General features: G+C 44.9%; 1 protein-coding gene across 1 annotated transcript; it reads left to right on the top strand.

Moving 5' to 3' along the window:
* The first annotated feature begins 3,563 nt into the window (after nucleotides 1-3,563).
* On the top strand, nucleotides 3,564-4,496 carry LOC148534704 (olfactory receptor 5AR1-like). Its single transcript, XM_088466394.1, has one exon. The coding sequence runs from the start codon at nucleotides 3,564-3,566 to the stop codon at nucleotides 4,494-4,496; it is 933 nt and encodes a 310-aa protein (XP_088322520.1).
* The last annotated feature ends 8,884 nt before the right edge of the window (nucleotides 4,497-13,380 follow it).

Consider the following 13,380-nt stretch of genomic DNA (forward strand, 5'->3'; position numbering starts at 1 on the left):
TTTTAAAGATTTTAGCACTCATTCTTTTATTCAATATTTCTAGCTAGCCAATACTGAGCCACTTTTCTTCCACTAGCACGGCATATTTTATTATTTTTTTTCTCTATTTTCTACAAAGGAGTAGAATGTTTATTTAGAATATGGAATACTAATTAAGCAATTATTGGCAATATTGAGATCTAGTTTATATACCAAGAGCAGAAGAAGGTTTTCACATTAAATAATAAGTGTTTTTTAATTAATTTTAATTAATTCAATAAGTGTTTTATTGTATATTGTTTTAGTAATTCTTAATAAAATATCTTTTCATTAGCTCTGTTTTCTGTTTGTATGTATATTTCCCTGTTCTCTGTAGGGCTGAGCATATACCTATAATTAATAGCAGCTTTTGAAAAGATAGGGAGATTTATTATTTATTTTTGTATTATTTGCATTTGGTGGTCAATATTGAGTGAATTTAGCACCTAGTATAACTTCCTTTCCAGATGAAGAATATATTATCTATGTACATGGTCTATAGTACCAGGTTTGCCTACCTGACCCAGATGTGAGTGTCCTCCCATTTGCTCATTGAAAGGTTGGCCTAACCAGGGGCAAACTTGATCTCCATGGCTGTCCCAGACTTTTGAAGGATGAAGTTGCTGTCAAACCAGAAATAATTGTGTGAGAGTATGTGTTCTATGCCTGCTAGTATGAATGATGCTAATCCAGGTTGGCGTCTTTGCTGAGGAAATGATTGGTTCTGCCCCTGTCTGTGGTCAATGATCGAATATAAAGAGGTAACATCACTTGTGACGACCCAGTAGCCATTCTCCCAAGTGATTGTGTCAAGTATTTTTAACATATTTGTGGTGTCTTTTAAGTGTGATTTCTGTTGTTTAATGTACGGCTGTAGAAAGTGGTCTGTGTATTGTGAAAGGTTTGCGGTAAAGGAATTTATACCGGTTGGGTTTTTGATGCTTTCATGAATCTTGGGGAGCTAGTAGAATACTGGAATGACTGGGTGTGTTGTGTGTATGAATTCTTGTTCATGTTTAGTTAAAATGCTGCTGTTCAATCCTGTCTACAGTAGTTAGTTAATTGTTTGGTGAAAATTAATTGTCGGGTCATGTGTGAGTGTTTCATATGTGTTAGCATCATTTAGTATCCTATGTGATTCTGTGATGCTACGGACCAAGACTTGTAAGCAAACATCAAGTAATAAGCTCTTTGTTTTGTTTTTTATAGATTAATGACTGATATATATATTATTTTAGAAATATGACGTCTTGCTGTGTCCTAGTTTCTTTTTCAGCTTAGCTGCTGCTGGCACCTATTTGAAATGTTCTGAGATATCCCAGACACCAATGGAATTTGAGGAGTCTGCTTTGTTATATTATTTATAGATATTATAATAGCTTTAAGGTATTAACCAAGTGAGTATCTGCATTTATGACCCCTGCTGTAAAGTGCAATCTGTGTCCTCTTAGCATGCATCTGGCTGATTTCTCATATGCCAATTTAAGGAGACACAGAATTTTCGATGGAGGCGACAAATTACATCAGCAGCCCTTAGAGTTCAATCCAAGTTGAATTTGTGAATTTAGATTCCACTGTATACATTTCTGTAATTACTTTGTGATCTTACCAATCCCTACAGTTTGTTTAAACGTTTGTTTTAATTTGAACAGCAAGCATTACTGCACAGCTAAATCCTGGACAATCTGGAAGGCTCAGGAAATGGGTCTGAATGCCGTGTATTAAGGCGCATATCCACTAGACGATAAATTGGAAGATCTGAATGATAACAATATCATTATCGTTCATCATCTGCAATATGGTCCGGTGGGTATGCAATCAGCGACCAGCGATGACATCTTTCTTCGCCCCTGTACTTGCCGGGCAACCTGATGATATGTACGGAGATGAGGGAGGGTGACATCACTGAACTATATAATTTAGTGTGGATGCTCAATGTCATTAATGACATTGAGCCCAGCACTTCAGGGCAAACACTAGACAATATCGCTCATTGAGCATATCGTCTGGTGGATACCCGCCTTTAGACTCTTTATAATCTGATCCTGTAACTAACACAATTGCGGTAACTCCCATGAACCCCTCCATCTCCTGAATACTGGCTGTCATAGAGCACTCTAGAGCAGGCCCATGGTCCCTCTGTATGGGCACAAAGGTCTTACCACCCTGCTGTGCTATAAAAATAGACAATTATGATGAGTAAACCCATTATAAATATAACACAACAAAACCATTAAGCACAAACATGTTAAAAATAGTTTGTAACACGTTTACCATGTTTGATTTAATTCAAAGTTTTAGTTACAGCTCAGTGCTACACTCCCAGTCTGAGAAGCAGGAGATGGCATCTAAACCTCCTTCCTTCTAAGGTAAGAATCAGTGGTGACTCCAGAGGTGGGGGTGCAGCCCAGTCCAAAATTCAAATAGAGGAGCCAACCCAACTGCCCTTCCAAGCATGGGCGACCAGGACTCACTGACAGTTGGTGTGGCTCCCCTATTTGAATTCTGTACTGCACTGCAGCCCCAGCTCTGGAACCTCCACTAACTTAGTTGAGGCAAAGTGCATGAAAGAGTGAAGTGCTGCCGTTTCTTCAGCCTTTTCAATAATGTTTACTATCCAATATCACTTTTTCTTTTGAGTATTTTTACAAACTGATGTTTAGTTGTCATAATTAGTGACAAGAAACTAAGAAGAGATGAAATTAAAGTCTGGGAGAAGCCCAGAGAGGAAATGCAGCGACCACTTTAGGGGCCGGGGCCAGACTGTCACGTCATTAGGCCTTCCCACTCACGGCAAAATGTTGCAAACTGCGGATCTGTGGGAAGGAGGTAGAGTTAAAGTAAAGTGATTTATGTAAATTTAGCCCCACCCCTCTATACAGACCGGTGATCTCCCCCATCATGCTCACTTCACTTGGAAGCGGGCTGGATGTGGGAGATCTGGCCTTTCTTCAGGGGGTGTGCGGGGCTACCCAAAAAATCTGGAGTTCCCCACACCTTCCAGGAGAGTAGGCAAGTATGGATAGACATAGTTCAACCTTTCTTTCGCCTTATTGTCCACTTTCCAGGATTTTCTTTTTAATTGACTGTGCTCAATAAAAATATATATATTTCACTATTGTACAGGATCTCTTATTAAATTTGGCTATGCTTTTCCTCAAAAAACTCATGTTTGAGTAAAAGACACATTTATGATTTAATAAGATCAAGTCTCAAAAGACTTGATAGTTATGTCCTTGGGACATAAATCTCCTTCGTAAACAACAGCAAAGAGACTAGCAGAAGTGAGATGAAATTGTCCCTAAAGCTATATAAAGAATTTTAAACTAGCCTGCTTCAGTCAGAATATGAGAAGATTAAAGAGATACAGACGTCCTTACAATAGCTAATACAATGAGTAGTTATTTTTCTAAATACTGTCACAAAAACAATTATCACTTGAGACAACTTTCTAGATATAGATGTATAGTGAATGAGCACAAGAAATCCATTCATCTGGCATTTATATATTTTTCTATACAGGTTTGGCAGAATTTATTCCAGCCATGACTCAAGGTAACCAGTCTACTGTCAGAGAGTTTATAATAGTAGGCATCACCGATGATCCACACTTGCAATATTTCTTGTTCATATTTTTTTTGCTCATATATTTTATTACTGTTGTTGGCAACGCTGCTATCATGGTAATAATCCTGATCATTCGAGACCTTCACAACCCAATGTATTTCTTTCTCAGCAACTTGTCATTCTCAGATCTTTGCTATTCCACTGTTGTTGCTCCTAAAATGTTATATGATTTTTTTTCAGAGATAAAAATAATCTCATTTATTGGTTGTGCGCTTCAGTTGTATTTCTTTGCTGTGTTTGCCAGCACTGAATGCTATATTTTGTCTGCTATGGCATATGATCGCTATGTTGCAATATGTCACCCACTTCTGTATGTGCTTATAATGAATAGGAGAAGATGTGTGATTATAATGATTTTTGTTTATATTGGTGGTTTATGCACTGCGGGGATTCACACATCTTGCACTTTCGTTTTGAATTTTTGTGGACCTAATGTCATCAACCACTTCTATTGTGACATTCCTCCTCTTATGGAACTTTCATGTTCTGATACATATATGAGCAAGACCATTATATTTGGTGTAGTGTTTTGCCTTGGTCTTGCTTCAGTACTAGTTACTTTGGCTTCGTATGTCTATATTTTTGTCACCATATTGACAATGCACTCATCAGAAGGGAGACACAAAGCTTTCTCTACATGTTCTTCCCATCTGTTATGTGTTGCCTTATTTTATGGAACTGTTTTCTTCATGTATCTCCGTCCGGCCTCCAACTATTCCGTCACACAAGACAAAGTGGTGTCTGTATTCTACACAATGGTCATCCCAATGATGAACCCAATCATCTATAGCTTACGGAACAGAGAAGTAAAAGACTCTGTGATATTGTATATGAATAGGTTACTATTGTGAGGGTTATTTATACTGTTTATAATAGTAAAATAGTAAGAAGTGTGTGAATATATGTAACAAAGACAGACGCAGTAGTTTGACTTTGGTCGGCAAGAAAGCAGATGTGATGTTTATATTAAGGGTTCAATTCAATTACATGCAGTAAGCTGCCCATCATCGCCACGATGCGGGACTGCGCACACATCAGCCATTTACGGTAGGCTGTACATCACAAGTTCCCTATGCTCCCGGCAATGTTTCTGTGCTGTCCTGGAATGGCAGCAATCGCTGGATTGTTTTTAAAGAGTCTTGTCCAGGGTTGGAAAAAAGCTTTTTTTCCAACCCTGGTTAGAAAGCATTAAAACATGGTTGATTAAGGTTTCTAATACATAGTAATGTTTGAAAGTATTAATATAATAAGCAGGATTACATTTTTTTTATTAAAACATTAGTGTAAAAGAAAACTGGTTGAATACAAAAAAAAACGGTGTAAACAATAAAAAAAAAAAATTGTCTGCCTGTCTGTCTGTTTTAATAATACATCTTTGTAATTGCTGTGCAATCTAATGTTATTATTTGCTACTCATATGAGTATTTGTAAATATAACCTGGGTATTATAGGGTCAGAGGGGTGGAAGAGAGCTACTGTACCTAAATGTCATGATACTGCGTTAGATTGCTCTATAATAAATGAATTTGTGCTTAACTTATAAGAAATCTTTGATTGTTCAACATCTTACAGTTGTTATTGTCCATAACCATATTATGAATATTAAAAATAAATATCTAATTTATCTTGCTATTTAAAAATGAAAACTGTCTGGTTCAGTGATATAAAAGCTATTTCTGACTAAGGCTTGCTACTGAGTCACATAGGGCCTGATTTAGAGGTGGATGCAGAAGGAGCCGTGGCTGCACCTATGGGCGGCTGCCCGCCTGTGACTTTATGCAAATGACCCTGCAAAGTCCTTACCTGGTGTACATCCATGCGTATGAATGTGCAAGGACTGAGTCGCCCACTTTGAGGGTCTGTAGATGCTGTAATACTGCCTGGTGAGTCTTTAGACGCGACCATCAGTTGCACCATGGAAACTTGCACCAGCCCTATGGCAGATGCAGATTTTCCAACTGAGCATGTGCAGTAATTCACCTGTTACACATTTTAAAAACACTTCTGTGTTGAGCAAGTGGAGACAACGCAAGATCTCAAGTGTAGCAATTACTAACTTATAGAGAAAAATCCTCCCTGACCCCCCAAAAATGTGTTCCATGATTGTACCTACAGATACCCTTTCATGTAATAAATACACCCAATACATCTTTTACCTGATCTTGCCATAAAGAATTCCTGGCTTCACCCTCACAATAAAGATTCCATCCATAACTTCTTGTCCTCTATATGATACTTGGTGCAAAATGTTCTAAGAAAATTCTTTGTTTAGATATTTATTTATACAGATCAGAGATGTCACCAGGGCTGTTGGCAGCCAGGTCAAATAAAAAAATGGTGCCCCTTGAAAACTGATGTTTTAAATTCTATCTGACGTCGTATATTGGTACTTAAAGAAACACACACTCAATCATAGTACAATACAAAGAGAGGTGCGCTTATCAACCACTCAGTATAAATGCTTAATCAAACTGGCAGCTCCACCAGCGGGGGCTGCTACCTGCTAAAAAGACACAATCCAATTCAAATAGATGGAGCACTTGTTTGAAGCAATGAACACGATATAAAATATAAAAAATATTTAATAACACCACTATACACAACATTTTTAACAATATTCAGAATTGGTGCAATAGTTTGCACGAAGCTCAGCAGCAAAGTTAAATCAGAAGTTTAAGATCGCTATTACTCAAAAACTGTTATAGTCAGCTGACGTATGGGCATGTGATCCGGTACCTCCAAAAGCTCTTTCTCCCATATATTACTTTATAGCAGCAATTGTCCTTAATACTGTAATAGATCACTGGAAAAGGAGTTACTCACTGTCCAGGTGCCAATCAATATATACACACCATCCTCAAGATCTCCTCCCTGTATCCAGGTGCCGATCAACTGTGTATGCAAAGTATACCGATACACTTAAGAACAACATTTATGTTGTGAGTACTGTTTGTAAAGGTAAGAATCCGTCTCATAGGAGTCGATCCCTAGGATTCTAATAAATTGAGCTGGGTCTGCTGTTATACTCAGGCACAGGTATCGTCCAGCCACAGGGTATCGTGCATACATACATGTGTAATGGGTGCCGGTGCACTAGTCTGTACGTTCGGATCCTGCCCGCTGTGGAAACACTAGTGTGGCTAGCACCGGGCACTTCTCTCTGTGCGTATGCAGCTGTGTGAGGCGTCCTGCCTCTGCTGTGCAGCAGGAGGACTGGTTTCCAGACAACCGTTCCCATAATAATATGCCGAGCAGCAGAAAATAGCAGTAAAGTATGGATTGGGTGCTTGCGACCTTGAGCGTCTGCAAATCTTGACGCATTTCTCTGGGTATTTGCATCCCGGTTTCATCAGAAGGAGTTCTGATGATGTTGGTTGTTCAGTGTATATGAACAACCGTCCTCTGCAGATATATTTGTTAGGTGTGTACTCAGCTTAACACTTTCCCTTCTTTATAATTCCCACACTACTGAATGGGACTCCTAATAAGGGCTTTGCATGAGCCTTCTGATGTGTGTACAATTTCTAAACAGGCATTCAGGGCTACACTTATAAAATAGTATTATATGGTGCTCAGGAGATTCCTAGGTGTCACAGTACAGCCAAATTCGGTGCTCACTTACTGGATACGGCGGCGTTGGGGTCCAGGCTGGCAAAGGACAGCGGGCGGGAGATTCCAGGCTCCCGCTGTCAGCTGCTCTCTCCCCGGCGGCCCCGTGAGCAAGCGGCGGCAGCAGCTCCCATGGGGTCTGTTCAAGACTTAAAAGGACAGGCACAGGATTAGGGGAAGACTGATTGGTCATGTATGGAAAACTGACCTATTTCAGGAAGTTCCTGGGACACTCCAGTGCCAGAGTATAGGCTCCATTACTTTACTCCAGTGTTCATACCCATGTTACAGTCTCCTCATTCTGACCTTGGCTTGTTCCTGACCCGTCTGTGTCTCCTCCCTGGTACTGTGTTTGATATTCCAGTTCTGACCTTGGCTCCACTCCTGAGTCCATTATTGCCTGACCTTTGGTACTGTTTTGCGCGTTTGGATTCTGATCTGGCTTGTCGACTACACTGTAGCCTCCACTTCATTCAGAGTTTACCAGCACCTGTATAAGGGAACCTAAGCTGAGGGCCACAACCTGCGTGTCAGACGCAGCTAAGTCCATACCTCCTTGTGGAGGTCCCTGGTGAACACCGCTGGCACGTTAGACTCCGCATCTCCGTTTAGTCAATCCCAATATGGGTTGCATCCGTTAATTATCTGCCCAATGTGCTAACTCTTTTCTTCTGATGCTGACGCAGTTCTTAATGCATTATTGGGAGATAAACTGCTGATTTCACAAATAAGATTCTGATAAAAAATGTAATTACGTTCACAGCCATAGGAGAATCTAAGGAGTGGTCCGGGGGGTGCACCGGACCACCCATTAGCCTCCGCCACTGATTTGACATTTTTTTATGTAATTAATGGGCGCCCTGTCAGGAACGCGTTACCGCCTACCTGACCGGGAGGACCTTCCCCAGCTCTGCCTCCCCTGCATCGGAACCAAAAGGATCAGTCATCTGATCCTGCTGATGCACAAGTGCGCGGTGACGTTCTGATGTCAGGCTGTGGGCCTGATTCAGACCCGGTCTCTATGTGCTTGCTCTCCCAAGCGGGCTGATGGTCTGCGTACGCGCATGCGCACGCATCGCAGTGCGCGAACTACACATTGCGATCGCATTCCGCCCGCTCAGCCAGCAAAGACAGCCCAGCAGAGTGAGTGACAGGAGAGGCCGTTTGTGGGTGTTAACATGGGCAGTCCATTAAAAACGGGGGAGTGGAGGTGCGAACGTAGGCGTGCCTGAGTGTTTCAACGCCATTTTTAAGGAGTGCATAATTAATAGGCAGCGTCATAGTTCACGTCACTTGGCTGTTTTTTACACTGAAGTCCTCACAGTGATTGCGGTAGGGTAAGGCAACCGCAAGTGCTGCGCTAGCTTCCGATGGTGCTCGATGTACCAATGTTTTAAGACACTTCCGGGAGATGACGTGCGCTAGTGGGCGGCTCTGTATACTATGATGGGTGGCTGCATACGCAGAGCGATCGCCCGCACAGCCAAAGTGGTGGTGCTTTTGTCTTGGCAAGCGATCGCATCCCATGATGTCAAGTTTAAAAATTAGCATACGCAGGATGCGAGCGGCCGCAACATGCGAGCGGGTCTAAATCAGGCCCTGTGCACGATCACATTCTTGTGAGGAGTGGAGTTGCAGTGGGTGCCCGAAGGAGGATGTCTCAGCCACTGAGGGCCATCATCAAGGGGGGCACTGGAGTCCTGGGTCAGACACTTAGGGGAGCACCCTCCCGCTCTGCCTACCAACACCGGTGGTCGGACACTCGGGTCCTGCGGTCACACACTACTACCCACAGAAGCTGCCTGGACCAGGCCCTGAGAGTATAGGCTGTTATCAGCAGCATCTTCTGTGTTGTGGCCTGGAGAAGCTGAGCTGAGCAGAGCAGCAATGGGGTGGGGGCGGGGCCCGGCTGCCTGATGACTCCTCGGATATTTAAGCCAGTGATCCATGGAGCCTGCAGTGAGCTGATATGTCTGCTCCAGTCTCCTCTGATCACTGGCTAAGAGAACCGATGAGTCATCAAGAAGCTCCGCCCCCACCCCAATCAGTGCGATGTTCAGCTTCTCCAGGGACTCTGGCAGCCAGCGTCAGGCATGAAGTTGCAGCAGGCTCAGTGGAGCAGGACTAAGGTAAGTGTTGGAGGGGGCACAGTGAGGATGAGATTAGGGAAGGGAGGGCACAGTGTGGGTGGCATAAGGGGGCACAATGTGGGTGTGATGTGGGAAGGGGGGCACAGTGTGGGTGAGATGAGGGAAGGGGGGAGCACAGTGTGGGTGAGATGAGGGAGGGGGAGCACAGTGTGGGTGAGATGAGTGAAGGGGGAGAACAGTGTGGGTGAGATTAGGGAAGATGGGCACAGTGTGGGTGGCATAAGGGGGCACAGGGTGGGTGTGATATGGGAAGGGGGCACAGTATGGGTGAGATGAGGGAAAGGGGACACAGTGTGGTTGAGATAAGGGAAGGGGGCACAGTGTGGATGGCATAAGGGTGCACAGTGTAGATGTGATGTGGGAAGGGGGGCACAGTGTGGGGGAGATGAGGGAAGAGGGGGCACAGTGTGGGTGTGATGAGGGAAGGGGGGCACAGTGTGGATGGCATAAGGGGGGACAGTGTGGGTGTGATGAGGGAAGGGGGGCACAGTGTGGGTGTGATGAGGGAAGGGGGAGCTACCACCGAGAGGCAAGTGAGGATCCAGCACTTGGCAAGGTGAGGAGTGGCGCAGACCCCTGTGGGGAAGGGCTGGCACAGAGGATACCCTTCTGTGCCTGCTAAGGTCGGCAGAGCAGGTAAGGTAACAGTCGGACAACCCTTCCTCATTATATACAGCAGGTAAAATAAGTATTGAACACATCAACATTTTTCTCAGTAAATATATGTGTATTGGGGCTATTGTAATGAAATTTTCACCAAATGTCAGCAACAACCCATGCAATCCACACATGCAAAGAGATCAAACCATAGATGTCCATAAATTAAGTTATGTGCAATAATTTGAAATTACACAGGTAAAAAGTATTGAACACGCTTACTGAAATTGATTTAATACTTCATACAAAAGCCTTTGTTGGTAACAGGGGCTGGCTGGCAACTTTTAGCCTGGGGGGCAAATGCATGCAGGCGGCCCTAGCAGAGGAGTAGCGTGTAGCCAGGGTGCCCGAAGAACGTGCGTGCTACGGCGCCACCCCCCCTCAAGTGTTTCAGGGAGGAGGCGGGTCCATATGGGATTAATGTAAGGTAAAAATAAAGATTACAGGCAGCCCCCTGTTGTAGTGCCCATATGCAGGGCCCCCGTGTGCCACAGGAGAGAACACCCTTATGCAGGCCTCCAGTAGTGCCCCCCAGTAGTGACCCCCCCTATGCAGTGCCCCTTGTGCCCCCAGTAGTAAGCCCCTTGTATAGTGCCCCCAATAGTGGTACCCCCTATGCAGTGCCCCTTATATAGTGCCCCCAGTAGCAGTCCACCCCCCATGCAGTGCCCCCAATAGTGGTAACCCTTATGCAATGACCCTTAAATAGTGGCCCTAGTTGTAGTCTCCCCCCTATGCAGTACCCCCAGTATTGCCCTTTATATAGAGCCCCCAGCAGTGGTCCCTTGATGCAGTGCCCCCAGTGGTAGTCCCCTCCCCCTATGTAGTGCCCCTAGTAGTAGTCCCCTCCCCCTATGCAATGCCCCTAGTAGTAGTCCCCTCCCCTTGTAGTGCCCCTAGTAGTAGGCCCCCCCTTGTAATGCCCCCAGTAGTAGTAGTACCCCCTTGTAGTGCCCCCAGTAGTAGCCCCCCCTTGTAGTGCCCCCAGTAGTAGTAGTCCCCCCTTGTAGTGCCCCCAGTAGTAGTAGTCCCCCCCTTGTAGTGCCTCTAGTAGTAGTAGTCCCCCCCCTGTAGTGCTCCCAGTAGTAGTAGTCCCCCCCTTTGTAGTGCCCCCAGTAGTAGTAGTCCCCCCCTTTGTAGTGCCACCAGTAGTAGTCCCCCCTTGTAGTGCCCCCAGTAGTAGTAGTCCCCCCCTTGTAGTGCCCCCAGTAGTAGTAGTCCCCCCCTTGTAGTGCCCTCAGTAGTAGTCCCCCCCTTGTAGTGTCCCCAGTAGTAGTAGTAGTCCCCCACCCCCCTTGTAGTGCTCCCAGTAGTAGTAGTCCCCCCCTTTGTAGTGCCCCCAATAGTGGTCTCCTCATTGTAGTGCCAGACCCCCCCCCAGTAGACACACGTAATATAAAAAAACAAAATAAAAAAACACTTACCTGAATTCCCGCTCCCGCCGCCGCCATCTGCTCCTCCGTCTATCCTCCCGGGCCGGGCCGCTCTGCATATGACATCATGATGTCTCTCCCATTGCCCACTGCGGGAGCCGGAAAATGAAGCGGCTCCCGCAGTGGGCGCAGCAGCAGCTAATGAGAGTCTGACAGACTCTCATTGGCTGCTGCTTACAAAAAACACACAGCTGCCGGAGCCGGCGGCTGTGTGTTTGTCACTTGTGTATCGCTGACCGAACTCTGTCCGGTCAGCGCTACACACGCAGTGCAGTCTGTGTCACAGTGACACAAACTGCCCTGGCCCGCGGCCCGCATGCCGCTGCGGCCCGGGGGGCACATGGCACCCTGCCCCCTGGCCCAGCCCGCCACTGGTTGGTAATGACAGCTTCAAGATGCCTCCTGTATGGAGAAACTAGTCGCATGCATTGCTCAGGTGTGATTTTGGCCCATTATTCCACACAAACTGTCTTCACATCTTGAAGGTTCTGTGGCCTATTCTATGAACTCTGATCTTTAGTTATTTCCATAGATTTTCAATTGGATTCAAGTCAGGTGATTGTCTGGGACATTCTAGGAGCTTTATTTTCTTCCTCTGAAACCAATTGAGAGTGTCCTTGGCTGTGTGTTTGGGATCATTGTCTTGCTGAAATGTCCACCCTCGTTTCATCTTCAGCATCCTGGTAGATGGCAGCAGATTTTTATCAAGATTGTCTCTGGACATTTTTCCATTCATCGTTCCTTCAGTCATATGAAGTATGCCAGTACCGTATGCTGAAATCAGCCCGACACCAGGATGTTCCCACCGCCAAACTTCACTGTTGTTATGGTGTTTTTGGTGTGATGTGCAGTGCCATTTCTCCTCCAAACATGCTGTGTATTATGGCATCCAAAGAGTTACATTTTGGTCTCATTTGACCAGACTATATTCTCCCAGTATTTCACAGGCTTGTCCAAATGTTGTGCATCAAACGTTAAACGAGCTTCAACATCCTTTTTTTTCAGCAATGGAGTCCTGTGTGGTGAGCGTGTATACAGGCCATGGTGGTTGAGTGCATTACTTATTGTTTTCTTTGAAACAATTGTACCTGCTAATTCCAGGTCTTTCTGAAGCTCTCCACAAGTGGTCCTTGGCTCTTGGACAACTCTTCTAATAATTATTTTCACTCTTCTGTCAGAAATCTTGCGAGGAGCACCTGGTTGTGGCCGGTTTATGGTAAAATAATGTTCTTTCCACTTCCAGATTATGGCCCCAACAGTGCTCATTGGTACACTCAGAAGTTTACAAATCCTTCTGTAACCAATGCCATCAGTATGTTTTGCAACAATAAGGTTGTGAAGGTCTTGAGAGAGCTCTTTGCTTTTACTCATCATGAGATGTTTCTTGTGTGACACCTTGGTAATGAGACACCTTTTTATACGCCATCAGTTGGGACTGAACCAGTTTATATTAATTTGCACTGACAAGAGGCAGGATTGCTTTCTAATTACTGATAGATTTCAGTTGGTGTCTTGGCTTTCCATACCTTTTTGCACCTCCCTTTCTTCATGTGTTCAATACTTTTTCCCTGCGTCATTTCACATTATTACTAGAGATGAGCGGTTCGGATTCTGTGGAATCCGAACCGCTCCGAACATTGGGGATCCGAGTCCACCCGAACCCTGTTCGGGTGTTCACCGCCTGACTCGGATCCCCGTTCGGGGCCGAACGGCGGCCGCCTGATGTCGGATTCTCACTAGAGAATCCAACATCAGGTCTCCTCGCGTGTAGGGCAGAGCGCAGTGATAGCGCTCTGCCCTACACAGACACAGACACACAGCCGCCAGCGGCAGCTGTGTGTTTGTTACAGCAGCCAATGAGAGTCACACAGACTCTCATTGGCTGC

The sequence above is a fragment of the Taudactylus pleione genome, unplaced genomic scaffold (assembly GCF_031769625.1).
Source record: "Taudactylus pleione unplaced genomic scaffold, aTauple2 ptg000065l, whole genome shotgun sequence".
Taxonomy (NCBI): domain Eukaryota; kingdom Metazoa; phylum Chordata; class Amphibia; order Anura; family Myobatrachidae; genus Taudactylus; species Taudactylus pleione.

Coding starts and splice junctions, on each gene's coding strand:
- LOC148534704 (XM_088466394.1), top strand. CDS start 3,564: ATGACTCAAGGTAACCAGTCTACTGTCAGAGAGTTTATAATAGTAGGC.